Source organism: Galeopterus variegatus, unplaced genomic scaffold, assembly GCF_000696425.1.
Source record: "Galeopterus variegatus unplaced genomic scaffold, G_variegatus-3.0.2 Scaffold63, whole genome shotgun sequence".
NCBI lineage: Eukaryota > Metazoa > Chordata > Mammalia > Dermoptera > Cynocephalidae > Galeopterus > Galeopterus variegatus.
This window is the reverse complement of record NW_007726174.1, coordinates 287667-315098: the sequence shown is the minus strand read 5'-3', so window position 1 is coordinate 315098 and position 27432 is coordinate 287667. Positions and strand designations below refer to the sequence as shown.

The 27432-nt window shown below is 35.8% G+C and overlaps 1 protein-coding gene across 1 annotated transcript in view; it reads right to left on the bottom strand.

The window, feature by feature from the left end:
* Positions 1-27432, bottom strand: part of COL25A1 (collagen, type XXV, alpha 1) — a 214896-nt gene that overhangs the window by 51641 nt on the left and 135823 nt on the right. The window contains exons 14-17 of the mRNA XM_008576720.1: positions 20708-20740; positions 20239-20274; positions 15514-15558; positions 1256-1318 (exon numbers count right to left, since the gene is read on the bottom strand). Coding sequence (XP_008574942.1) covers positions 1256-1318; positions 15514-15558; positions 20239-20274; positions 20708-20740 — 177 coding nt within the window. The remainder of the gene's footprint in view (positions 1-1255; positions 1319-15513; positions 15559-20238; positions 20275-20707; positions 20741-27432) is intronic.

The following is a 27432-nucleotide window of genomic DNA, read 5'->3' as shown; positions in this document are numbered from 1 at the left end:
ATACACCAGCTCATGCCTCGTTTTCTTCTCCACTGACTAATTCTGCCCTTCCTTTGTGCATGGCACCCATGCATGAGGCCGCCTTCTTTCCTCACCTGGCTGAGGCTGCAGAGCCTGAATCAATACAGCAGTTCTTAAATTCACCGCAAATACTCGTTACTCTCTCGCGCTCTCTTTTTATTCCAGAAAGGCATTTCTTGTGTCAATCTGTTCCGGCTAAAACAGGCATTCCTCACATTTTGTTAATAAGCCCAACAGCTCATTATGTGAAAATGAACTTTCTTAAGAAAACAACCATTTTGCATAATTCGACCGAGTTTCAGTCTCCTTTAGGCCACTCATAGTTTCCATTTACTAGGATTAGGGTTATTTTCACTTGACCAGTGGAAATGAGGACTGCTCTGTCAGAACAGACTGTGAACGTATTTCTATAACTCTTGGAAATCATCCCTGGCTTATTTCTGGTGAATGCAATACACATTGAGGCAAAGACTACTATGGTTTAAAAATAAAAATAATGTAGTTTGATGTAATTTTGCCCCTTCTTTGATTCATGAGTCTGTCATGAGTAAAGCCCCATCATCAGAGCTGCACCTCTTTATAACTCACTGAGTAGATAAAAAGAGAACTATGGGCCTGACTGTGTCTGCAGCAACATATTTTTTTACACGGCAGCATATAGATTTTGCTTTTAGGGCCCTCTCTAGGGTTGCCAAATAGAAGATCCTGAGCTGGTTTTCATTACAGACTATTTCTGCAGACGTTACTCAGGGTGAATCCTTTTGGGATGAGGCACTTATGATATGACATCAGTACTCGCCTTTGAAATCTAGGGAGTGATGGGAATAGTAATAATGTCTGATTTACAAGTATATCTTAAAATTGGTGATGAGGAGTGGGAGTTAATGAGGTCTCTCTCTCCTCCTCAGAATTCCCCTACTTTTCCCTATGGCTAGGAAGCAAATAGCATCATATCAGTTTGGGAGTAGTTTGGGGGACAATTGTAACAACTAATATATTCCACCATCCTCTTGTCTTGCCTAAGGCTTTTTGGAATTAACTTCCCATTAGTCTATTTAACATGGTGTTCCCATAAGAAGTTTAGTAATGGGTAGATTAAGCTGCTTTAGTTCTCTATTAGGCAAAAATATCTGGTCACCTAAATAATAGTTATCCACATTTTTTTCAACATAATGGACTAAAAACACGTGGCAAAAATATCAGAAAGAAAGGAAGGAAAAAAGACTCCACTTACTTTTGTTCCTGGTAACCCTGGCAAGCCTGGTTCTCCTTGAGGACCAATGAAACCTGGTTCTCCCTTTAAAAAGATGGGCATATGAGATCATTACTCACTTGATGGTAAACAAATAAACTCATTTTCTTCAACTAGGATTTTACTTCCTTCATGGTATACAGATTTCTTGCTGAGATCCAGCTACTGACTATAAAATTAATCACAATTGGTTTTGACCAATGAAAACACTTTGAGCCAAACTTTGGAGAAGCTTTAGAAAGTAAAAGTGACAAAGCAAGCAGTAAATGTCTGTAGAGTTTCCCTTCTCATCTGTGGTCCGGTGTTTCTTACCACTTACCAAATTAAGATCCATTATGCTTGGGTGGATGTGGTAGGTAGCCTGTAAGATGGGTTCAATGATCCCACCGCCTGGTGTTCGTGCCCTTGCATAATTCCCTCAGTGGATTTACTGACTCACATCTAATGAACAGAATATGGCAGAAGTGATAGGATATTACTTCTAAGTTGTAAAAAGACTGGGACTTCTACCTTGGAGGCTCTTTCTTGTTTTCTCTCACTTGGAGTAGTTGTTTTGGGGGAATCAAGCTGCCATGTCGTGATCAGCCCTAGAGAGAGGCTCACATGGTGAGGACTGAGGTCTGCCCACAACCACATGGTGAGCTTGGTAGCAGATGCTACCCCAGTAGACACCCCAGTAGTGTCTTCTGATGAGACCACAGCTCTTGCTGACAGCTTCACTGCAACCTCATGGGTGACTATGAGCCAGAGGAACCTAGCTATGCTGTACTTCAATTCCTGTCCCTCAGAAACTGTGAGGCAATTAATGTATGTTGTTTTGAGGATAATATGGTGGGCAGCAACAGTTAATTGATACAATGGGTGTACCCAGGAAAGGGATTCGGGAATGTCCCACATTAAAGGAAAAATATCTCTCCTTGCCATACATCCAAAACCTCTTCTCCACTACCTGGAGGAAACCCAGCTGTGACATAATAAAAAATATATTTGGTCTTGGTCTCCAAATCCTAGCACAGACCTCCTAACAATCCTTGGAATTTTCTGAGTGATAAAAGTGATAAGGAACATCTTTTGTTATTTGTAACATGCCCCTTTCAACTGTACCTGAGTTTAAATGAATGAGGGGACTCTCAGTGGGCTTCTAGATAGCTTCAGGATGGGAAATGGTTGCCAGAAGAACCAACTGTGTGTTAAGAGAATTGGAACTCTCTGCCCCACCTCCCAACCTCTGGGACTGGAGATTGAATTCAATCAACAGCCAATGATTTAATCAATCTTTAATCAATCAAGCCAAGTAATGGAACTTCCTTAAAGACCTGTCAACAACAGGGACTGACGAGCTCCTGAGTTGGTGAACACATCCATGTCCCAGGAGGATGGAATATACCAGCTCTACAGGGACAGAAGCTCTCGTGCTAAAGGCTCTTTCAGACCTTGCCCCATGTACTTCATCATCTGTTCATTTTTATCCTTTATAATAAACTGTAATAGTAAATATAGCATTTTCCTGAGTTCTGTGAGTTGTTCTATCAAATTATTGAACCTGAATGTTGTGAGAACCCCTGAATTTGTAGCTAAATCAGACAGAAGTACGGGTAACCTGGGGACTTGATTCTTGTGACTGTGACAGAAATGAGGTCAGTCTTATGGGACTGAACCCTTAAATCTATGCAGTCTGACACTAACCTGGGTAGTGAGTGTTAGAATAGGATTGTGGGACACCCAGTTGATGTCAGAGAATCAGAAAGTTGGGGAATTGGTGTTGGAAAAGATACCACATATTTGATATCAGAAAATACCTCAAGCAAGTGTTTATACTGAATATCCATAATGTTTCATTTTCTTCTTAACTGAGCTCAAGTAGAAGGGTCTAGTTATCTGAAATCTATAACAAAATTTTAAAGCAGAAACCATAATGGCTGTTTCCATATTTCCTGGTTTTTTCCTTCCTTGGATCATTTCTGGAGCAGTTGTTAATATTGTTTGATACATTTGGTTTTTTCCAAGGCAGCAGTACTTGAACCTTTGTTTCATGATACTTAAGAGTTAAGCAGGAAGATACAGAAAGGATGTTTTACAAGATGTGTTAAAATGTCATTAAATATTTTTCAAATAAGTAAATTTTAAAAATATGCTATATAAAACCTTGAGTATTGGGTGGGGACAAAGGGATCTCACCATCACAGAACATATCATATTGGTATTTAACTCAGACAGATTGATTTCTAGCTGTGGTGTTCATGATGCTGACTTCAGAAAAAAAATTGGGGTGGGGAGCTAATGCTTTAGATTTATTACTTGTGAACTTTGTATAACTCCCTATTCTACCTGCTCCATACCCTTAACGCCTAACAGAAAGGGGAATCTAAACAAATAGTTTTGAGTGGATTTCTTAATGGTCTAAAATGAAACTCTAAACTATATTAAGAGAAATCAATGATGACCATTCTACTTCTAGTAAAAGAGTTTAACTTGTTATTGCAAACAAAAAAAATAAAGGATACATTTATTTACAAGTAAAATATCTCAAAATAACATGATATACACAAATAAATGAATATTCCCTCTCCACTCTCAAAAGAAATACTGTACCAAAGTCAACGTGTATCATTAGTAATAACTTACTGTCATGAAAATGTAATGCAAGTTAATATGTTGAAAGTTTACAGGAAGACAAGAACTCTTGCATATCTTCAAGTAGAAATTAAATGACCTTATTGTTTAGCAAATCAAATAGAAACACCATTAAAGCATACTAATAAAAGAGAAGAAAAAAGAGTAAATGTTGCAAAACACATTGATTTTTCTGGTTAGTGTTTAGTTTATTAAAAGATGAAGCATGCAGTTGCATAATTCACAGATAAATAAGGCTTTGTGATCTCAATAGCTAAAGTATTTTTTCTCCTTTCTTTTTCTTTTTTAAAATAGAACATATGTTAAATTCCTCTTAGCAAGTATATAGAATGTTCTTTTAAACAGAATGTTCCGGGGAAAATTTATATTTCATGATATAAAATTAGCAATGCATTTGACAGTTTCAACAGTTTTAGCAGTATTAATATTGGCTAATTTTAAAGGCTTTGAGTATCATTAGTTATACTTGATTAAGCCATTCCAAGAAAGCATCTACCACATCTCCACATTCTGACACAATTCTTACTTCAATTTATTCAAGGAGGAAAATAGCATAGTTAACTTTAGGATCAGTGTTTTGTTTATTTACTTCCAGAGCTCTAAATCACTTTTGGGACATTATCTCCATCCTCTCTATATCTTGGCAGGACGGGGAAGAGATAATTATTGGTCTCTTTCCTCTCTCAGGCTTCAAAAACAGTTGTTGAAGTAAATAAGCATGAGTATGTCTACCTGTGGTCTTGAGCTAATTGGGCTGTTTCTCGCCCTTCTAAGCTTGTACCACAGGTTCTCAAAGTGTGCTTTGGGGAACATCTGGGGGTCCCCCGGGACCTTTTCAGGGAGTTTTTAAGGTCAAACTATTTTTATAACACAAAGACATTATTTGCCTTTTTACTTTCATTCCCTCATGAGTGCAGAGTATGAAAAGTTCATTATATGGTTTCAGATTCTACATTGCACCTAACTTTTAAGAAACTACCACCTGTAAAATCTGGGGTAGAGTCAAAGAAGAATATCAACAGTTATCTGAATAGGCTATTAAATAACCTTCCCTTGTCTGATGACATATCTTTATGAGGCTGGTTTTTCTTCCTATACTTCAACCAAAGTAACGAATTGAATGCAGAAGCAGATATGAGAATCTAGCTGCCTTCTTTTAAGCCAGACATTAAAGAAATTTGCAGAAATATATATATAATAATGCACTCTTCTTGCTAAAGTTTTTTGTCTTATCTTAGAAACTTCAGTTATATTTCATAAAACATGCTATTTAGGGCCGAGCCCGTGGCGCACTTGGGAGAGTGCGGCGCTGGGAGCGCAGCAGCACTCCCGCCGCGGGTTCGGATCCTATATAGGGATGACCGGTGCACTCATAGCGCTCACTGGCTGAGCGCGGTGCGGCCAGTCTCAAAAAGGACAAAACAAACAAACAAACAAACAACAACAACAAAAAAACCCATGCTATTTAATTAACATGTAACGGGTTTTTAAAAATTTATGTTTTCATTTCTAATGCAGAAATATCAACACATATAACCCACATAAGTAAAAGCTCTTTCAGTCTTAATTTTTAAGAGCGTAAAGGGACTCTGCTCGAGAACCACTGGTACAAAAGTGCAGAATTTAGTTAATGCCTGACTTCACAAGCTGGAATCCTGAGAGGCCAAATAATAGAAGTTCTGGCTTTTTAAAGGAGTAGCTTAGTTAAGACTTAAGATAATGTAAACAAAATATTGCTTAGATAGGAAGAATAAGTGCTAGTGTTCTAGAGCACTGTAGAGACTACAGTTAACAACTTATTGTATAATTTCAAATAGCTAATAGAGAGGATTTTAAATGTTCCCAACACAAAGAAATGAAAAATGTTTGAGGTGATGAATATGCTAATTACCTTGATTTGATCGTTACACATTGTATAATGCACCCAAATATCACGATGTACCCCATATATGTATACAATTATGTCAAGAAAAAAATAAATATAATACAAAGATTTCTTTAAGATAATGTAAGAAAAAAACTCAGCACTCTCCCTAGAATAAATTAAGTATAAAATAAATGCCTGTTATTATTGTTTCCTTTATCTTACAGGCTCAAAAATGTTAGCTATCATCATCATTAGTAGTAGTAGTAGTATTATGACATCCCTGCAACCGAATTGGTAACATTCAAGGTAACTTCTTGTCACCTTCCTCCTGCCTGGAGCTTTATCAATACCTCTTCAAATTCTGTCAAGAAGTAACCCTAAATTTTCTCACGTGACTATATCATTATTTTATGGGACAATATCCATCTGCCAGGGCAGTTAGGATTGCAAAACCAAAAGAGGTTCAAAACAGATCAGAACTGTGTAAGGCAGAGAGTACTGACAGATTTACCAAGAATGAGTTTTCTTCCTTTACGGAAGGGAAAGGAGAAAATGATCATACCTATTGAATTGCCCTAAATAAATGTAATGTTTTTAAAAAAATGTTACCTCTTTGACAAGGAGTGATGTAAAGTTTAAAGATTTTAGAATCTTCTAAAGTGTTTAGGAGAAAGGCAATGGCAACTCAAGGTTATATAAATACTTCCTTGTGATTAAAAAGATAAGCAAGTGCTACACTACTGCAGTGATGAGTAGTCACAACTCTCCTTAACCAGGAGAGAGGAGAGAGTAGGGGTCAGGAGAAGAAAGTTGGGGAAAACAACTGAAATATGATGCAAAGACAAAACATTTTTGGGAACTCTTCAGAGTAAATCAAGACTACAAAAAGACAAAGTTACGTAAGTTTTCAGGGCAACAAACGAGAAATAACTGTTTATATTGGAATATATAATGATTCTCACAGCTGTTTTACATATTTAATTTCCTTTAATCAATGGGAAATAGGAAAATGCTAAATTGAAAATTATTTACACGTATTTGTCAGAGCAGACACTTGTGGGGGACAGACGTGATAAGATGAAGTTGGAACTATAACAATCAAGTTCTTACATTACTTTGAATGAAGAAAAAAATAAACCTATAGGTTTTTTTCCCTTTTCTTTTTTACTAGGCCATTACCAGAATTAGAAAATTCGAATTATGATTTCAATGAGCCATTTTGGGAATAATGGGAACATAAAACAGAGAGCCTTTGAAAAGGGTAGGTGCTGGCTATTATCATCAGGAAAAGGTGGATTTAAACAGGCGAACAGTAAGCAAAACAGCTCTATTTTACTGAACTGAAAACAATAAAATATAACATTTTCTAAAGTGAACAGTCTTTTAAGTTAAAGACTTGTTAGTGCTTTTTAAAGAAAACAACAAAAATGTCTAATAAAAATGGGGGAAAGGCTAATATTTTAAACTTCTACTTTGTCATGCACACCAGGGCACCAGTGAATTGCATGAGTAAGTTGAACAATTACTTCGGAGTTAGGCTAATCTGTTTTTCTCTCAAGTAGAGTATCATAAATGAGGGTCTTCAAAGAGTTCACGGGAAGATTGATATTACCTTTTCCATTTTTCCATGAACTTTTTGAAGTACCCTCGTATAGACCCTTGTGAATATATACACTCGTATATACACTCTCGTTTCATATATATATTCCATCTTCTCCATCTCTCTATTCACCCAGCATCTCAAGTGAGCCTTTTAGGTTTTTACTTTTGTGATCAGTGAGAACAAGACGGCAAAGTCAATTGGGATTTCTCACACTGTTGCTGATGACTGCGTGTGGAAGAGAAAAAAAAGAGTGAAGGCAACCTGACAGATCTTAAAATGTTACTGCCTGCAAAGTCGGCGTCTGACTAAAGGGAGAGAAAAAAAGAAGGCAGGGAAGGAAGCGGAGCAGGAAGAGGAGCAGTGGAGCGATGCAGGGAGGGAGAGAGAGAGAAAGAGGGAGGGAGACAAGAGGGGAGAGGAAGACGGAGAGAAAGAGGCATCTGAAAATTTTCTATCCTCTCCTTATTACCGTAACAATTAAATCCAGATTTAATATTTATTTTTGGTTTTGTTGTTTTATGTTGTTTTGTTTTCACAGGTCCTGGAAATGTCCAACTAGATCCACTCTTGGGACAAACAGAAAAAATAAACAATATATTATCGTATATTATCTAACTCTTTTTTTTTTCCTTTTTGTCTTTTTTTGTGTCCGGCAACGGATCGCAACCCTCAGTGTCGCGCCCGTACCGGACCGGGACCGGCAATGGGATCGCGACCCTCGGTGTTGCGCCCGCACCTCGCTCAGCCAGTGAGCAGGAACCGGTCTGTACGTGGGATCCGAACCCTCGGCGGGAGCGCCGCTGCGCTTCCCAAGCGGCGCACTGTAGCAGTGCGCCACCGGGCCGGCCCCTATTATCTAACTCTTAAAATAAGTAAACTATATAAGTAAACTTAAAATAATAAACTATGATTTAATCTAAGACTGGTGATAAAATACATAAAACACTACCAGAATGCTTAATACAATCCAAAATTTTAATCAGTAAAACATAATTAATAGCTGGCATCCTGTTCTGCTATCCAAAACACATGCTAACCAGTGACTAAATGGGTTGTCAGAGAAGTTGTTATTATATGGAACTTAATGCAGCATCAGATCCCAAACTGAAAAAAAATTCTGTCTAATTTTCTGGGCTTGCCCTGGATATTGCATCTGATTTCCTCATGAGTTTTATCCTTTGGTTATTCTTACATTAATTAATTAGCTCACCATCAATGAGAAGAATCAGGTTTCAATACCAAGACTACAACACATTTCCCTGTATTGAGCTGGTAGAAGAGATGAATAATAGAGTAGCTGTGGTTTTGGCAATGACACTGGGGTTCAGGCAGGGCAGAATAAATGCTATTAATTCAGGATAAAGCACAATTAAAGCCTAGCAGTACACTGCTGGGAGCAGCAGCAAGCAGACCCATCCGGAAATCTGACACATGTTGCTAATTTGAACAAAAGCTTTAAACAGCCAGGGCACATAAAGATACAGAACCAAGTCTATGGAGAGTAACTATAGCTGAAATCAGAGGTGTATCTTCATGTGACCAACTGTGGAAGGCCTGATGGTCTCACATTGACCTTTCCAACTATTGCTAACCTTTGGGCAGTCATGACTTCGATCTTATCGTATTAAGCTCCATGACTATAAACCACTATAACTATTATGCAATACATTTGAAAAATTACTGTGTTTCTGCATCAAACAAAAAGTGTCATTGTTCATTAGGGTTCTCTCTCTCTCTCTCTCTCTCTCTCATCTTTCATAAATTGGCAATATGTGCACATACAAATAAAGTAAACTACAAAGAGATTTAACTAGAGGAAAGTGGGTCCTATTCATCCTATACGAGATAAAAGGAAGATCCTTAAAGATAAGACTTTTGACTAAAGCTAATTTTCCTCAGCTCATTTGCTATTACTTTAAAAAAATTTAAGCAGTCTATTGTGATAACAGCTCAAATTCTACCCTTCTAGCCAAAAAACTACAAAAACCCCACACAAACAACTGCCATCTCTATCAACTACAATAGCAAAAAAGAGTTGGTCTTCCACATTACAAAAGTGCAAGGCAAAGCAGGGCTATTCATTAGGAACATGACATTTCTGAAATCTAACAATGAACACCATTAAGTATTATAAAGTCTCTTCAAGTATTAGAATTGCATAACCAAATCTTGACTGATTTTTCTTCAAACCCAAATTTTACACACAGCAAGAAAGTATTTCATATGTCCTTATTTTATCTTCTAAACATCCATCTAATGGACTTACAGAAAATTATATTAAGTGAAATAACCCAGGCCAAAAGAGAAATACTGTATGTTCTCACTTATTTGTAGGAACTGAAAATAAATAAATAGGGCCGGCCCGGTGGTGCACTGCTACAGTGCACCACTTGGGAGCACGGTGGCGCTCCCACCAAGGGTTCGGATCCCACATACGGACCGGTTCCCGCTCACTGGCTGAGCGAGGTGTGGGAGCAACACCGAGGGTTGCGATCCCGTTGCCGGTCCCGGTCCGGTATGGGCGCGACACTGAGGGTTGCGATCCGTTGCCAGACACGAAAAAAGACAAAAAAAAAAAAAAAGAAAATAAATAAATATACAAACAAATAAAAAGGGGATGGGGGGAAGAAGACACAACAATCACAACAATTCCTTGAACTTGTTAAGACAAGTGAACAGATATGATGTTGATGGAGGGGAGGGGAGAGAGGAAGCGGGGAAAGAGGAACAGGTAAAGGGACATGAAAACCAACTACATTGTATATTGATAAAGTAAAATTAAAAATAAATAAATAAATGTCCATCTAACACTCTTTTGTCAAATTTACATAAAGGATTTCCTTCATAAAGAGGAGAATATTCAACAAACACTTAGATGAGATTATTAGTCAAGGTAAGAAAGGAAGAGAAAGCTTCATTCATACAGAAATGGCTCGCCAGGTGTTTCCCTATAAACTTCCAGAACTTACCATCTGTTAAACGGAATGGTGGCCAGAAAGTCCTAACTGATTAGTTCTTGCCCACAGAAAAATCTCTGTTTTTTCATTTATTACCATTTATTTTATTTTTATAAGTCATTATTAATTAAGAGAATAAAAAATATTATTTTGTTAACCTGTCTAAAAAACTTCTAATATAACAGCTTAAACCAAGTCATGTTTTCCATGATATTTATTACTCCCAAGCAGATCTAATTTTCATTGGCTATCAAGTAGTACAACAGGTCTTGAAAAATATGTGCTGTTTTGCCTGGGTGCTAAAAGCATCACCAATAATTTTGATTTATGTGTCCTGACACTGAATGCATTAGCCATACAATATTCTTCTTGCTTAAAGGCTAATTAGAATTCAAGTCAGCATGATACCTGCTTTTGAGTATTACAGCAAGAACATTTATTATAATAAGAACCTCCAGGCAGCCAGTTTTGGTAATGATTGATTTGCAAAATTATTGGGGAGAAAAAAAGAATGAGAAAGTAGAGTCTACCTCCAAAACACTTATTTCCCTTAAGGATCAAATTGGAGTAGAAATTTAAACATCTTGGTGGCTTTGTTGAAAATGAACTACAATAGCAGGTTTATTTAAAATCCAGAAAACACACCTTTCTGATTTTTTTTTAAAAAGAATTACATCATGAAAGCATACTCAGTGTATTTATTGGAGGTTTCATTATGGTTTCTAAAAATCTCTGATTTCTAATTGTATGAGTTTCCTAATTGCTCTCTTAAATTATTCAACTTCTCAGATGGACTTCGTGCAAGCAGGAAATAATTATAAGTAACAATGACATAATGCTGTCCTTTTAACTTGTATTTGTTCTTTTTATTTTTCTCTTTTAGGAATTCATTTCACAATCTCTGTTACTTCCAAAAGTTTTCCTCTGCTGTTTTTAAAATGTGATTTGGTGTTTCTGAGAAACCTCTAGTGGATTTAGGAGATAAGTTTCTATTAGATTACTAAGCACTATACCTAAGCCTAAGAATGCCAAAATAAATGTTTCTGCCAACAGTAAGAGTTAATCTTATATGAGTTAGTGTCAAAGATGGTTTCATACGATGAGGTAGAAAGTTAGTTACTGCCTCCTACCCTCCCAGTCCTCAAGTTCTTGATCTGAATGTTAAATTTTCACTATTGTGGAAGCCAGAACATCAAGCTCTGAGGGAAGAAATACTGTAAAAATTTCTTTGCCACGTAAGTGATTTTTTTCTTTCTGACTTGATGTAATTTTTACTGTATCATAGTCTGTCTGTCTCAACTTTTTTTTTTTTTTTTTTTTTTTTTTTTTTTTTTTTTTTTTTTTTTTTTTTTTTTTTTTTTTTTTTTTTTTTTTTTTTTTTTTTTTTTTGCCTAATTTACTTTCTGAATATGGTGAGATATATTGGTGGTATATGATGAAAGGAGAAAACCATTGAAAATCTACATTTGTAAAAAATGTCTTGGATTCAGGCAACACTGGTACCTGGAGAATTTCCATCACTACGTGCCAAGTTTTCCTTTCGCTTTTCCTATGAACAGTTTCAGGAAAGACAACTTTGACAGTGTCATGGAATACCAAGAACATTGTGCTCGTTCACCCATTGTCCTTAGAACACATCTGGGTAAGGGGAACAGTGTGATGATATGTTTCAGGAAAAAGCAGGCGATTTTACTGCTCTTAAGGGAGTTTTCAGAACTTACATCTATTAACCTATAGAGTATAGATAACTTTATGTTCTATAGGTTAAAATTACTCACAGGAGAAAAGACTACAAGCAGGTGCATAATCAATGTTTCCAATATTCTGAGCTTTCCCAAGAAAAATAACAATAGCCAAAACTTACATAGCATTTACTATATGCTTGGCAATATTTTAAGAGCTGTACATACATTAATTCATTTAATTCCACAACCCTCTGAGTTATATTCACTGATGATTCTCATCTTATGAGGAAACAGAGGCACAGAATGTTTATAGAACTTGTCCAACATCATACCAAGGGTAAAGGGTAGAATCAGGATCCACACATGGGTGGTCTGTCTAAAGTCATTGCTCTATACTGTACTGTTTAATTACTAGGATTGTGTAATCATAAAAGGGGTAGGTAACATATTTACATTTTTAAAATAAGTGTAGAGAACAAAACTTTAAAAATAGGAATCTAGAATCAGATTTTTGTATAATATCAGAAGAGCTAGTTACAATAATTTTCACCCATCAAAAAATATCTGAAGGCTTGTTTATAAACTAATTTTCTGAGCTTAGATCTTATTCCAGAAGATCGATGTCTGCATGGTACATTGTACATAATTTAATTTTCTCATCTGAACATCTTGACACTATATGAACCATGAATGCATGAAATAGGAATTCCAAATGTCTTCCACATGGGGAGAAAGCTTTCGAATACTTCTGCAAGAAGCTTAAGAGTAGTTTCAGACTAAGTTATGCCTGTTCTTAGTGACTTTCATTATGTGTGCCTAAGGTATTAGCACTTTCCTCTGCCTGGGACCCTGAGGTGATGGATAGATGAGTCTGCTGTCTGTATTTAGACACTTTGCTCATTTCCTGAGAGCGATGGAAGGCATGTGGATGCTCATTAAGTTTCCAACCATTCCCCGAGAGCAACAGGTGGTGAATCAAAGCCTCCCTGGTATGTCACGGCTGGTTTCCTCAACGTCTTAGAAATAACGGATGGCATTTGAATGCTCTCTGTAGTACCAGCAGATAAGAAGTAGATGAATGGCAACAGGAAGTATTTCCAAAGCATAAACAAACACACAAGTCTAGGAAGATTATGACTAATGTTTTTCCTACCACACACTCTATATCCATACATGGCAGTTTCATCTTTTAAGTACTGTTACTTATTCAAACTATGAAACCATGATTAACTATACAGTGGTGGCTACCTAATAGAAGGAAGGTAACTTTTAGGAATAAAGAACATCCCAAGTTAATGAAATTATATCATAAAATTATGAATTTTAGCTCTACATTTATAAATATCCAGTGATAACTAATGACCCCAATGTGTCTTTAAATGATCTTTTCAAAATTACTTTTTTATACTGAGCACCTACTACACTATAACGAAAGCATATCTCCCACATGCTGCATTAGAGTGAGAAGACAAAGTTTATTAAACTATAAATAGAATCTGTGATTTAAATCAAATACTGGAGAGTTACCCAATAGTATTTGATAATTGTGTAGAAAAGTATCTCTAGTGAATAATGAAAGAGGTTTTTGTCAATGGATGGCTGCTTCTCACTAGAGTCATTAGTCAGGGATAGAAAAACAAAGGAAATATCAGAGCTACATGATCTCAACAAAGTACATCTGGAAATTTCCCATAACTCTAGGAATAAAAGCATTTACTGAAGGTGGCAATTCACCAGCATCCTTCCTAATTTGAAAAAGTTCAAAACATTTAGACTACCCCACAGGTGACTAGGCAAATGCCAAAGGTCCAGTGGGTTATTTTTCATGGTGGAGAATATAAGATTAAAATAAGATAATGAGTAGAACTGATTGAAATAATATTTTTTGGCTTTGCAATTCCTTCATTCTCAAATCCCCTCTCTTACCAAGAAAAGTGTCTCAAGCTCAAGAGAAGGGACAACTGGATTTCAAAGCACTGAGGTTCCTGTGAGAGGTGCTGGCACTGGCAGCATAGCCTTGCAGACCTACAAGAACCTGCTACCAGAAATGCTGTCCCAGCCCTTCTATATGCACCTCCTTTCAAACGTCTTCTCCCTTAGTTATAATGCTAGTAGGTTTTTTTTTTAAATTAACGCTGAATATCATTTTCTTAATTTGTTTTAAAATTCTATGATCCTCTAGTCATTTGTAAAATGCTATCTTTTTAATTTTTTTATGTGTGGAAGTTACTAAGGAACTACCGTAAATTAGCTCTACAGTATGAAATGATATATTAATTTATAAAGTTATTTTTGCTAAATAGCATGTGATAAGGAAGTCACTTTGGCTCTGGAATAAACTGTTGTCATAGAGTGTACTTTTCCACAGAAGAAGCCAAAGAGTAAAAATACATTACAATAACATATCTGAACTTTTAAGATGCTAATCTGGAAACACCAACTGAAAAGCCAGACCAAAATTTCTGAGTGCCAACCTGGAAGACATAGCTTTCATGACTATTAATTTTACCAAATATACTCATAAAATATTGTACATTATACATTATGACCTCTGGGAACTCAAGAATTTAACATATTTATTCTAAGATCACATTATTTCACATAACCCACACTAAGCAGACCCTTCATAAAATAGTATACACGACCCTCATACCGGAAGTAGGAATATTAATTTTAGAATAGACTAATGCCAAATATTGATTCAAAACATTGTAAGATGAGAACAATGTAAGAAAAAGACTGTACTTACATTATGTTATCCTATCAAATAGTTCTAGAATACGATTTTGTTGTTGTTGTTAAATAAAAAGCTTTTAAAAGAGTAACTACAGCTAGAGCAGTAGAACTTAAAGACTGTCAGTTGCCATGTGAAAAATTTTAAACAATTTTAAAAAATGTTTTGAACATTTTCAAGTAGTTTTGAACTATTTAAAACAATGTTTTCAAACTAAGTTTTAAGCAATTATTTCGAAAGATACTTAGCAGGTTTGTGGGTGCAGTATGTGTGTTGGGTCAAAATATTTTAGTAATATGATTTGTATTTTGCAGTGAGAATTACTGAGAGGAAATGGAAGCACAGACCTTTTAGAGGGATTACTACAATGGGTTAATCACAAAAACAGCTGCGTAAATGTTAGATTTATGGGGATGTTAAGACTAATTCTGGTCAAAATCTGATAGGATCTTATCAATAATTAAAATATAAAGGTAAAGAGATATTCTAGACTTTAAAGAATGACTACGTCTTCAAATGAAGTGGCATTGACATTTAAGGGGCATAGTAACACAATATACAGACCAGATAGCAATGGCAAATGTTAGCAATATCTGTGCTTAATTTTTAATCAAAAAATTTAGTTGGTTCACCTATAGAAAGTATTAAAGGAACAGAATTTTATTTTTAGCTTTCATTTTTTTCCCCGATTTTTTTCCAATTTGGGTGACTCTCATAATTACAGTTCTATGAAGCCAAGACTGTCCAGTGCAGTATTTACCTTTATCCCCGGGAGTCCAGGAAGCCCAGGAAGCCCTGGTTCACCCTACATAGGAAAATCACACAGCATTATAGAACAATATTCACTCAGTCATAATATCTGGAGAGAAACATGGCAAATGTTCCTAGCTGAATACTTTCTGCATATATAAATATTTCTAAAAAACTGTCTAGTTTCTAGAAGTTTGGTGAGATTATGCAGTTCAGTCAACTCTTGATTCAGGGATTTGCTGACCACTTTGCAGATTTTTCAGGATTTTTTTCTCTTCCTGCCAGTTCAGTGCTCATTGGCATCTCTATCAGAAGGCAAGACAGAGGAGTAAAAGGAGAAGGAACTCCTATATTTTATCACTCCTTTGGTAAATGATTTGTTGCAGAGGCTGAAGCTATCTGCCGAAATGAGGATTAAGTGTGCATTTCAATAATGTATCCTGTGCCAGTGCTCTCTCACCTCAGATAATCAAGAGTTGGCTGTATGAACAGATGGTCACATCAAAACAATAGGCATTAAAAGTCTTGCTCACTTAAAAGTATAGTAAGATTTCCTTTCCATTCCTGAATGATGAGAAGATAAACGAATGGTTAAGATTATACTTAACTCCAGCCTGTATTTCTGACAATTGTTGAGTCTGGGCAATGCTGCTTAGCAGCTTAGGGCTAATGGTACCGTGCAGCTGTTCCTGAATACAGGTTTGAGATTAAGTGGCACATTTTGGGTGAGCACAGTGGAGTCAAGCTAAACCTTCTCATTTTCACAGAATTGTCTACATTATTTTAAGCACAAAGTATGGTGACAAGAGGTTACATTGCTTAGAAAATCTCCTGAATTCCACTAAAGAAGCATAAAGCAATCTCAGGAGAAAATGAAAGTCCTCCCTGTGTTGGACTGAAGTGACTATTGTTTGTGGAAATAACGTTTGAAGGTAAAAGGATCATATTATTTCATGATGGTCAAGGGGATGACAACTACACTAAAAGAGACAGGAACATCAAACTATCAGTAAAGTGGTAGGAGGAGATACTTTTTAAAAATCTAAATGTTCCAAGGAAAATCCACTAAGAACAACAGACATTCCATCTTTAATATTATTACTTTCAAATTATGAAGAGCCATGATTTGCTCTGGTATTATCACAAAATGACTTCAGATACTGTTTAAGCTGTGTGATTAGACAAAAAAGAAACAATGACTTTCTTGATAGTTTAGGTCAAAGAGACTTCAGGAATGCAAAAGAAAAACTATTCTGTTCAAAACTATATAAATGAAAGTTTGCATTGTGAACAATAAGACTAAGATGAGAGTAAGCCAGAGAAGAAAGGATGATTATTAAGAACTTATTTGTTATTCCATTCAAAGAATACTTGCCCGAGTAGGTTAAACTTTACACAAATATAACACTATACATTTGATTTTCTTTCCCTTTCGCCCTTCAATCAATAAATTTAAGAGGATCTAGTAGAAAGGGCTTGTATACATATCTTTCTGAAAATTCTTTTACTTGAAAAAAATTATAAGGTCCTTGAAAACAGTGAGTTGCAGTAGAATATGCAACAAATGAAAGTAAACATACTGGTGACAAGTTATAGCTTTGTATGATTTTAGAGAAGTACCACAAATTTATTTTGGAGACATCCTATTTGAAACATTTATGGAAATACATAGGTTGTAACGCTATTTTCCAAGAGGAGTTCTCATCACACCCTTTCCTCCCACCAAATTAACAGGATTGTATGGCTACTTTAAAGAAAGACAACTTATGCACATATGCAAACATAGACACACATCCATGTTTTCTAACAATGAGAAAGATATATAACACATTATGAAGTATTTTATAATGTAGATGGAATACTTAAAGAGACGTTAAGCATTTAGCTTTTCCCTGTATCGTATGTGTATGTATGTGTGTTAGGTCATACATGTATTTTTTAGTGAACAAATATTTCAGAAAACCATATTTCATAGTCTTGGATTTTTATAAATTTGACCTTTCCAAATTTATGTTTACTTAATGTAGTCGTTGACATAATAAAAAATTATATTTAATGTTACCCGTTGTGGAACATTTCATAACATTTTTAGACAGTTCTCCTTACATAAATTCTGTATCTTTATACCATGAAAGCTTATCTTCTAACTAGAAGACAGGTTTTCATGTAACTTCTCCATTCTTGCCCACTCCTTGGCTGAAGAGCTTCTCTGAGTTGAGGTCTTGGGCTCGCACAGCCAGTAGGTCAGATCTGAGTCACCGTTAAGAATTGGTTTGTTATTCTATTCAAAGAATACTTGTCCAAGTAGATTAACCTTTACATGGATACACTATACTTTTGATTTTCTTTCCTTATTCTTTCCCTTTCATCTTTCACTTTCCCTTACAGGAGACCCTGAAAATCAGGACTCTGTTTTCACCTCACGTCCCTGCTACGGTGCCCTGTACTTCGACAGAGAGTTCAACTGTGAGGGTCCCTTCTGATGGGGGATCAAGGAATTTTACTTCTTTAAAATTAAAATACATATTTTAAAAAGATGTGGAGAAGTTAGGAAGGAAAGAATTAGGTGATGAAACACAATATCTATTTTATAAATCTACACATTCACTTTACAAGCTATATATGTGCAGTCCAACACACATATCAATCACTTACTCTACTATTGAGGCCATAAAAAGAAAATAATCCAATGAAATCATCTCTACAGTATGAATATTACTCTGGATATTAAACTTTGATGCTAGAAAAGACAACACAGCGGAAAGCTAATCAATAGGCTTTTTGCTGTGTCACGATGTTCTGTATTTTTCTGCGCATGTCCCTAAGCAGGAGCTTAAGTGCCAACGAATTCACACCACAGTTCTGCAATGGCAAGAAAAATGCCTCGGAAGATCTCTTGAATTGATTCTGTACTCAGTTCAGTTTGTCATTTTTCTAACCTAAGTAAACAGCAAGTGTGGAAGTACTTTACTTTTAAGTCAATGTTGGGGTAAGTATTGTGAGATCCCAATATTAGACAAAGGAAGTCAACACTATGGGAAAGTAAGATTGCATCAAAGGGTAGAGTCTTGCCTAAATATTAATGAAAAAGATGATGCTCATTTCAGGGCACATATTCATTCAGATGGGTTGTAAGCTTGTAATGAATCTGCTCCTCTCAATATAAGTATAATTTAAAATAGGTTTTTAATGAAATGCAAAAGAAATCCAACACTTCCATGGGTAAACCTATAAACTTCCAGAATAAATCTAAACTATATTTCTAAATAATCACGATAAAGCAATGTTTCATTAAATAATTGACATCAATTTGTATATGCCACTCTGAAAACAGTGGAAACTATACAAGATTCTAGCAGATTTGTTTTGGTTTATGTTTTAGAGACACAATAGTCTTGCAGATTTTTTTTTTCTTTTTTTTAAGCAAATCACAGACTTGGAGAGCAGTTTAAACTTAGTTTTTAATTTTTAAAGAGTAAGGGACCTAAAATTAGATCATCTGAGAAGATTAGTTTCCTTTTCAAACCAAAGCAGACCCTGTATTTCTTAGTATATCACAAATTCCAAATTCCTTAAATAAGGAATCAGTAGGAAATCTTAAAAATTAAATAATAAAATTTGTAGAGTTCTGCTGGGCTGTTTGGAAAAGTCTCAACTTTACCTGAAACTGGGCCCCACGAATCATTACTCTTAGATTCTTAATTTCAAGAGAAAAATGTTTTTAAATTAGAGAAATGTTTTAAAAACGTGAAAGACTTACTCAAAAATTACTTCCATCCTAAGTGTCTGAAACAAAGCAATGATCCTATCAGTGACATCAAGAATGTGGGAACAGTATTTCACTATGTCTTAAGGTTCCAAATTACTGTCTTGGGATTTATTCTTTCTTCCCCTTTCTGCTAATGAGTAAATTCTATTTTTTTCTATTCATATTTTTGTCTATAACAATAGCTACTGCTAGACAAAGGCAGGGTCATGATCTTAAGAGATTTAAGCTAATGTGAAATTCACATTTAATTGTTAACTACAATATATCTGTTATCTAAAATCTGACTGCACTGGGCATTCATATTCAGATGCTCAGAGGATAAACTGCTAACATGTGTTTCCTGCCTCAGACTCAAATGAGAATATGAATCTAAACATGTTCACAGCATGTCTTCTAATTTATTGCTGAACTAAAGCATAGATTGGTTAGTTAAAGTGGTATGGCTAGTGTCTCTAAATTTTAGTTTATTAACAAAGGTTTTTGGATAAAATAACACTCATGGCACACATAGATACAATTTGGATAAAAAATTAACAACAGGGAAGCATTTGCAATGAAAGGAAAAGGAACACAATTTTTAAAGAACCGCTATTTTCATTGACACAGTTAAGCAAACATTCATTCCTTCTCATGAAAGACAGACACATGCAGATTACCTTTAAGCATGCAAGATAAGTTGTTGGCATTTCAATCCAACTGATCTTTGTTAGTTTCAAACAGCTGAGCATCTTCAGACTTTAGTTCATAAAGCATGTACAGAGTTTTTACATGTACAGAGTTTGTTTTCATATTTTGCTATTGTCAGCATGAAGACCTTTAAAAATGCAAAACAACCAAAAATACTCTGTATGCAAAGCATGAAACCTTTATCATTTTGCAATACTAGTTTTCTTATTACACAGTGGATAGTTGATATAGAATGGTGAATGTGAGACAGTAAGAACACTCTAGGGGTAGAGAGATTACCTTTTGCCCTGGACGACCAGATTCTCCAGGTTCCCCCTGGCCAAAGAAAACCAAATATGAAAGGGACAGTTTTTTAAGAATTTCCCATAATCTTTAGGCCTCTGGGCACTTTCACAAAGACGGCCCAGAGTCCTTCTTGATCACATGCACTTTGTTCACGTTATTCTTTTACTCCACATCTCACTAGACATAGGTAAATTTTTCTTGCTGTGAATATACCTATAGCCTACATATAAATCCACATTTCCATAAAAACCAATCAGAAAAGGAAGAAAAGACAAAGCTTCTTATTTACACCTTCATCAGATTTCCCACAGATATTCCCCACTGTCTTTGGAAACCAATTATTGCAGGAATATAGGAACAGAGTTATAACCCTCAAAGTTGGTAAAAGGGGAGAGAAAGTAGAGGCTCATAAAAATCAAAACTATGACTCCTGGGGTATGAACACTTGCAAAGTGATAGTTACCTTAATTCCTGCAGCAGATGATCCAGGGTCACCCTAAAACAAAACCCATGAGAGATTATGCTACAAATTATGGGAATAGGAAACACCACAAACACCGAGAGAACCATTACCGACACAGGTACTCAAAGGGACCCCATGGATGGGCCCAACTGTGCTCCACAAGACTTTCTACCAATAAGTCAACTGTTAAGATGTCAACAATTTCCAAGATAAACAATTTAATTCCTAAAAACATGGGCTTACTGTGAATGCAAAATATCTAAGAACTACATTCCTTGAAATAAATACAAATATGTAAATATGAATCTGTTCCCTTGATACAGTGCTTAAAAATGCATTCTGAAGCAGTAAATGATAGGGATGTGGAACTTTTGGTTTTCTTTATTTCTAGGATTTATTAATGTCATCAGCTATCATTTACTGGGAGTTCCCTGACCCTTTTGGTCTTCAGAAAGTCAAGGTTCAACAGATGAAGTCAGAAGGTTAATGATGTCGAGTTGGAAAAAGCCACGCAGCAGATCAGTTTGTTTTCCTCCTCATGAAGCACTGTCACAGTTACACCCGGCACATTTTTTCCAACTTTCCACTTCTTTCTTCGTAACACGGTCAACAAAGAAGTAATAGGATGATGGATGACTTGTGGGTGAGGGTGACACATGTAAGCTCTGAGAGAAAGTCTTGAGACAGAATCTGGTTTTTTAGAAAGCACAGTATTCCACCCAGATTTCACAGACAGTGGCTACATTTCTAAAGCAAATATGTTATAAATAAGCAGATAGGGACTAGTGGAGAAGAGAAAATGGATCAAACGGAGAAAATGGAGCAAAGGGCCTAGATATTTAAGTTCCTTCTAGCCCTCTCTGTCCCATGAACATGCTAGAAGGAAAAAGAAAAGGGGGAATACTTAGCCATTTGAAACTGTCAAGAAAATAGAAACACTTACTGGAGGAAGGCACACATTGGGATTTCCTCAGCTGTCTCATCTGTACAAATGCTCAGGGAGCTCCAGGGGCCTATTTCCTTGTTCTAGATTCCAGAAGCTGCTCATCAATCTCTTTTAGAGACAGACCTAAGGCCTCAGGCCTCTGTACATGGAACACTTGTTCCCCTCCCTCCACTCCTCTCCCTTCTTCCCATGGCTGGCACCTTCTCTTTCTTCAGGTCTCAGCTCAAGTGGCTTTGCCTCAAAGAACCCTCCACCGACCAACCCAGACACATGCCCCCTCACGCACACATCTTATCGTGCAGCATCCAGCTCTGCCCATGTCTGGCACAGCTCACTTTGTAACTACCTGTTTATGTTCCCTGCCTATTCACTGTCTGTTCCCCATTAGACGGTCAGCTGATGTGAGCAGGTTCTGCATCTGGTTTTTTTTTGTTTTTTTTTTCAGAGCCCAGCCCATACTGTGTGCTCAATACATATATAGTGAATGAAGGAACAAATCTCAAGAAGAATTTTTTAAACAGGTTAGTAGTGAGGGATCAAAATGAAAAAAACCTTTAAAAAAGAAATAAAAAGCTTTAAGAAGTAGGAAATAGTAAATTAGCTTGTTGAGGAAACAGATAAATATGAGTTTCTTTGACATCTGTAATTGCTATTACCTAAGGAAAAATTGAAACATGACTAAACATAAAGAAGAGGGGGGGCCCCAAATGCCGTCTCACTATAAAATGATACTGATTTCTCTTCCCAGTCATTAACATTCAATTGAGTTCCAAAAGGGAAGAAAAATAAATGTGGCTAATAAAGTAATACTTATTTCTATTTCTACTAAATTAGCTATCAACACCAAAGAATCAGGATTGCAATATTTAGCAAAATAAGATCTTTGAATTCATAAAAGCAATTCTGACTTTGCAAATCTCCTTCTCTCATTTCATTTATACCTCACAAAACTCCCATGGGATAGGGCAGATATTACTATTTCCATTTAACAAATGAGGAAATTGAAACAACTGGTGGGTGAATGTGAGGATTACTAAATTTTACTGCCATGTTCTTTTTATCAGAATAAGAGGAGAATGGTTGGCTTATTTCATTTTGAGAACAGGGTATAAAGGTTGTAGTAAACTTATACATAAAAGGAAGTTGTTTACATTAACTGTAGTTTTTTTTAGTATTTTAAAGAAAAGTAGTTAGATAATCCACTGTATGAGAATAAAGGCTGGATTTAGTTCTCACAGAATGTGGATGGAAAGAAAAGAACAGTATCTTGAAAGGCTGATTTATTTGTGGAAATCTGAGCTGTTTCATTTGATGGACAACTAAAAGTGATATTTTTATTCTCTTTAAAAATTTAGAACTGTGAAATCTCAAGGAATTTTTATAACTTTTAAGTGGCAAGGCAACTGCTGGAAGACGTTCATAAGTTAAACATTTTAAAGGATAATGCTGCAAGTAGTGGAAGTAAAACAGTGTGTGTTTTTAATCTTCCTTCCCCCTCAAGTGAAAATGAATACAGGATTAAAGTGGGGGAAGAAAAAAACCCACTATGTCTTAAATATACTCTTAGCTTCGTAAGTCAGTTGGTTTGAAAATAAAAACTTTCATAGCATTATTCATAGATGGAGAAATACTGTGAGAAGATACTTGAGGTAAATAAACTTTATCATTTTAAACTCAAACACAGTTTCTGTTTTTGTTTGTGATTATTTTCAAACACAACACTCAGTAGATAATACAAGTATGTATGTGATAGTAAAGCATATATGGATATATAGAGTGAATGTGGAACTTATGCCTATCATTCATTAATTAATTCAATAAATATTTATTGAGCACTAATTGTTTGCTGGGTATGTTTTGGATGCAGGGATGTGGGTGCTGGAAAGACAGTAGTGAGCAATGCAGTTACAGTCTCCGCCCTTGTCCTTCATTACAATAATCACTTGCTGACGTATGTCATACAAAAATATATCAGTTGAAAGCATGAAAAATACTTTCTTTTTCTTTCTTTAGATTTTTTTTTTTTTTTGAAACGTGGGCTAGGAAGAGACTGTTATGTTTGGGAAATTCTGTGTCGCTGTGTATACACAGAAGTGATAGGCAATGCATGGTACAGGACTAATTCCATCATCCAATGAAAATAAGAAACAATTTAAAGTAAAACATCATTTAAAAAGTTGTTCATTCAGTAAGCATTTCCTAACTTCTAACTACGTGCCAGGAACTTGGGTTGGTGCTGGGAATAGAACAGTCTGGCCTCCTACAGTTTTTTGTTTGTTTGCTTGTTTCTTTTTCAGTGAGCTGGATGTCCAATTTAACGAAGAATTATAATAAGCCATGATAAGAGTTATGAAAGGGATTATAAAGAGTGCTGTGGGAGCATATAGCAGGTGACCTAACAATCCAGAGGAGACTGAAAGGCTGCCCCAACATGACATATAAGCCCAGGTTTCAGTGGACTGAAGAATGAACAGGATTAGGAAGTGCAGCAGTGGAGGTGAAGCATTGGAGGAGCAGGGCAGAGAGTAGGAGTGTCATAAGCTAAGGGAGTAAGCGTGTGCTAAGTTACAGAAGGCCTGGTGTTGAGTGGGGTGGGAGGGCCCACTACGATAGGCATTAAGATGTGATTTTAAGAAAAGAAGGCAATTTGGTTGGTGGCTTCAAATATGGTGTGGCTTCTGAAAAGGCTCGGAGGATGCAAATCAAAGATGCTATGTGGACATAAAGTAAGAAGGCAGCATATACATAGGAATGGAAACTGGGGGAGCCAAGAAAAGGAAAACACAGGTAATGCCAAGAAAGTGAGGGTATAGCTTTTGAAGCAACAGATACAACTGTAAATAACAGAGTGGTGTGGTCAAACCACTCAGTGTGCTACACAGAAACCCACTTTCAAGTGGGGGGACACAGATTAAAAATCTATGTCTACATTTGTTGGTGGGATTAATTGTAAAGAGTAGAACATAACCCTTCTATAGTAGCTCTACATATGATTGAAATCAGTCTTTGGCAGGTTGTTCTTAAACCTACAGTGCACTGTAGTTGCTGGCCACAGAGAAAACCCAGCCTAGTGGTCTTTTATAGTTCCACAGTATTTCCAGACGATTAGTCTGGAAAGAATTAGATTGCTTTACCATCCAAAGGCACTGAGTTGGATCAAAAGGAAAAAAATCCTATTAAAGTGAATCAATGACGTAATTTACTACATCAATGGCAGAAAAGATGCATTTTTTTTAATTTTATATCTCAAATTTGGTAAATGATGAATGAGTTTCACATACAGAACACAAAGGCCATGAGAAGAGTGTTTCCAACATGCTGAAAACAAATTATATGACAGAAGCAGGAAATGTTAAAAAACACATCAAAAATTATATTCCAATTACAGCATTCTTGGGATGAATGCTCAGGGTCAGATTACATATTATACACATTACAGATTCCTATTTACAATCCCCTGTTTAGACCCATTTAAAGTTTATAGAAATGATTTCCGTTTTAACTGAAGCATTTCTTGTACTTAATTTCAGCTGACTAATAAAACTTTTTGGTAAAAAAAAAATACTTGATTTCAATTTCCATGTGGTAAGAAAAGCTAACACTTACTGAGCGTTTATTATGTGTGAGTCAGTATGGTAAATGATTTGCATAAATACATAAGATAAGAATAGTATTCCTTTGAGATGACCTTGGTCTTTTCAAAGAAAAAAGTTGCTTTACTATTGTGAAAATAAATTTCAAAAAATGTGTGATTAAAAAAACAGTTATTGGTTTATGTTTTAAAAATGAAGCTTTAAAAATATATCTTCTAAAGTACAAAATTCTCTACATAAATCCACATAGGCGTAGTTCAGACTTGTTATAAATTTTTTCAGTTGAAGAAACTGCCCTCTGTATAAAATATTTCATTTCTTGGAGCAGAGGTTGGCAACTGTGGTCAAATCCAGCTGTCCACCTACAAGGCCATGAGCTAAGAATGGTTTTTACTTTTTAAATGGTTTAAAAAATCAAAATAACAATAATATTTCATGACATGTGAAAATTACATGAAATCAAAATTTCAGTGTCAGAAATAAACTTTTATTGGAAAACAGCCACATTCATTTGTTCACATATTGTCTATAGTTGCTTTCACACAATGACAGAGTTGAGTGGTTGTAACAGACCCCATATCACCTCAAGACCTAACATATTTATTTTTTGGCCCTTTACAGAAAAAGTTTGCTGACCTCTGCTTTTAGACAAAAACAAGAAAGTTAAATATAACATCCAGGTTTATATATCTAGGGTTTCAAATTTTGATTTCAAGAATAGTCAAGGTATATCCACGGTTTCATTTGTATTAAACATATTCATGTCATTTGATTGCAGCATAATACTTAAATTTGGCAGATAAATAAAATGGGGCTACAGCAGTGGTACTCAACTGGGGATCATTTTGTTCCCCAGGGAACATTTGGCAATGCCTGGAGACATGTTTGGTTGTCACAGCTCAGGGGATGCTACTGATACAGGGTAGAGACCAAGAATGATGCTAAACGTCTTATAGCTCCCAGAGCAAAGAATTATCTGGCCCCAAATATCAATAGTGCTGAGGTTGTGAAATCCTGGTCTACATGTAACTCAGAATACACTATAATTTCTAGACTATTCCTCAAATAAAAACACAATTGCTACTTGGTGACATTAATTTCTTACTACCACCCAAGCAATACTTATGTTAATATTTATGAGAAGGAGGAAGATATATTTCTTTTTATTTTGTGGATATGTTTTTATAACTAACCATTATCCATCTGTACTATAATAATTTTCAAAGTGAAAATAGTCCTATTCTCAACTGTAAGCCTAAATGAATAATTCTTTTTTTCATCACTCAGTTACTCAGCTTGATTTAAGTTAAAATCCACCTGACTCTATTCTATTTTCAGTTTCTCAAAAGATATTCCTAATTCTTTTTTTTTCTTTTCTTTTTGTTATTTCTTCTCCTTAAATCTTAACACATAGCACAAGTGAATTAAAATATCCTTTCTGTGTTGGAGATGTCTGTAAAGTACTAATCCAAACAAAAGCTATAATGGTAGACAGAAAGGGAACAACAACAACAACAAAAGAACAGGCAGGAAGACATGTCACAGACTACTGCAATAAAAATGCTAACGATGGTTTAAAAGACGTAACACAGGATGACAAAATATTCAGATTTAGTGAATTTCAAGTTAAGGCAAATTTTCATCGACATTCACTTACCATCAAACTTTTAAGTGACATTCATTTACAATCAAACTTTTAAATCTTATCCCAATCCTCTGACACGTTCCCTCCTAAAACTGAGACAATCTGAGTCACTTTAGGAACACTATTTTTACAGCCCTCTGTGTAAAGGGAGTATCCGATTTTCACATGAGTAAGTATTTTTATTCCTTGAAAGCCTATTACTGGAAACTTAGCAATACATTTTTCTGGAACTTTTGACATAGTATCTTACTTTCAAAATATTTAAATTTGTAAACAGATCCTTGTGGAATAATCACCTTTTATAAATCAAATGTTTAAATGGTTTCTAATCTTGGAGAATTATTTCTGACTTCATCATATCAAACTATTCTCACCGATCTCAAAATCTCCCATTTCTGGGCCGGCCCGGTGGCGCACTGGATAGTGCGCCGCTTGGGAAGCGCGGCGGCGCTCCCGTCCGAGGGTTCGGATCCCACATACAGACCGGCTCCCGCTCACTGGCTGAGCGAGGCGTGGGAGCAACACCGAGGCTTGCGATCCC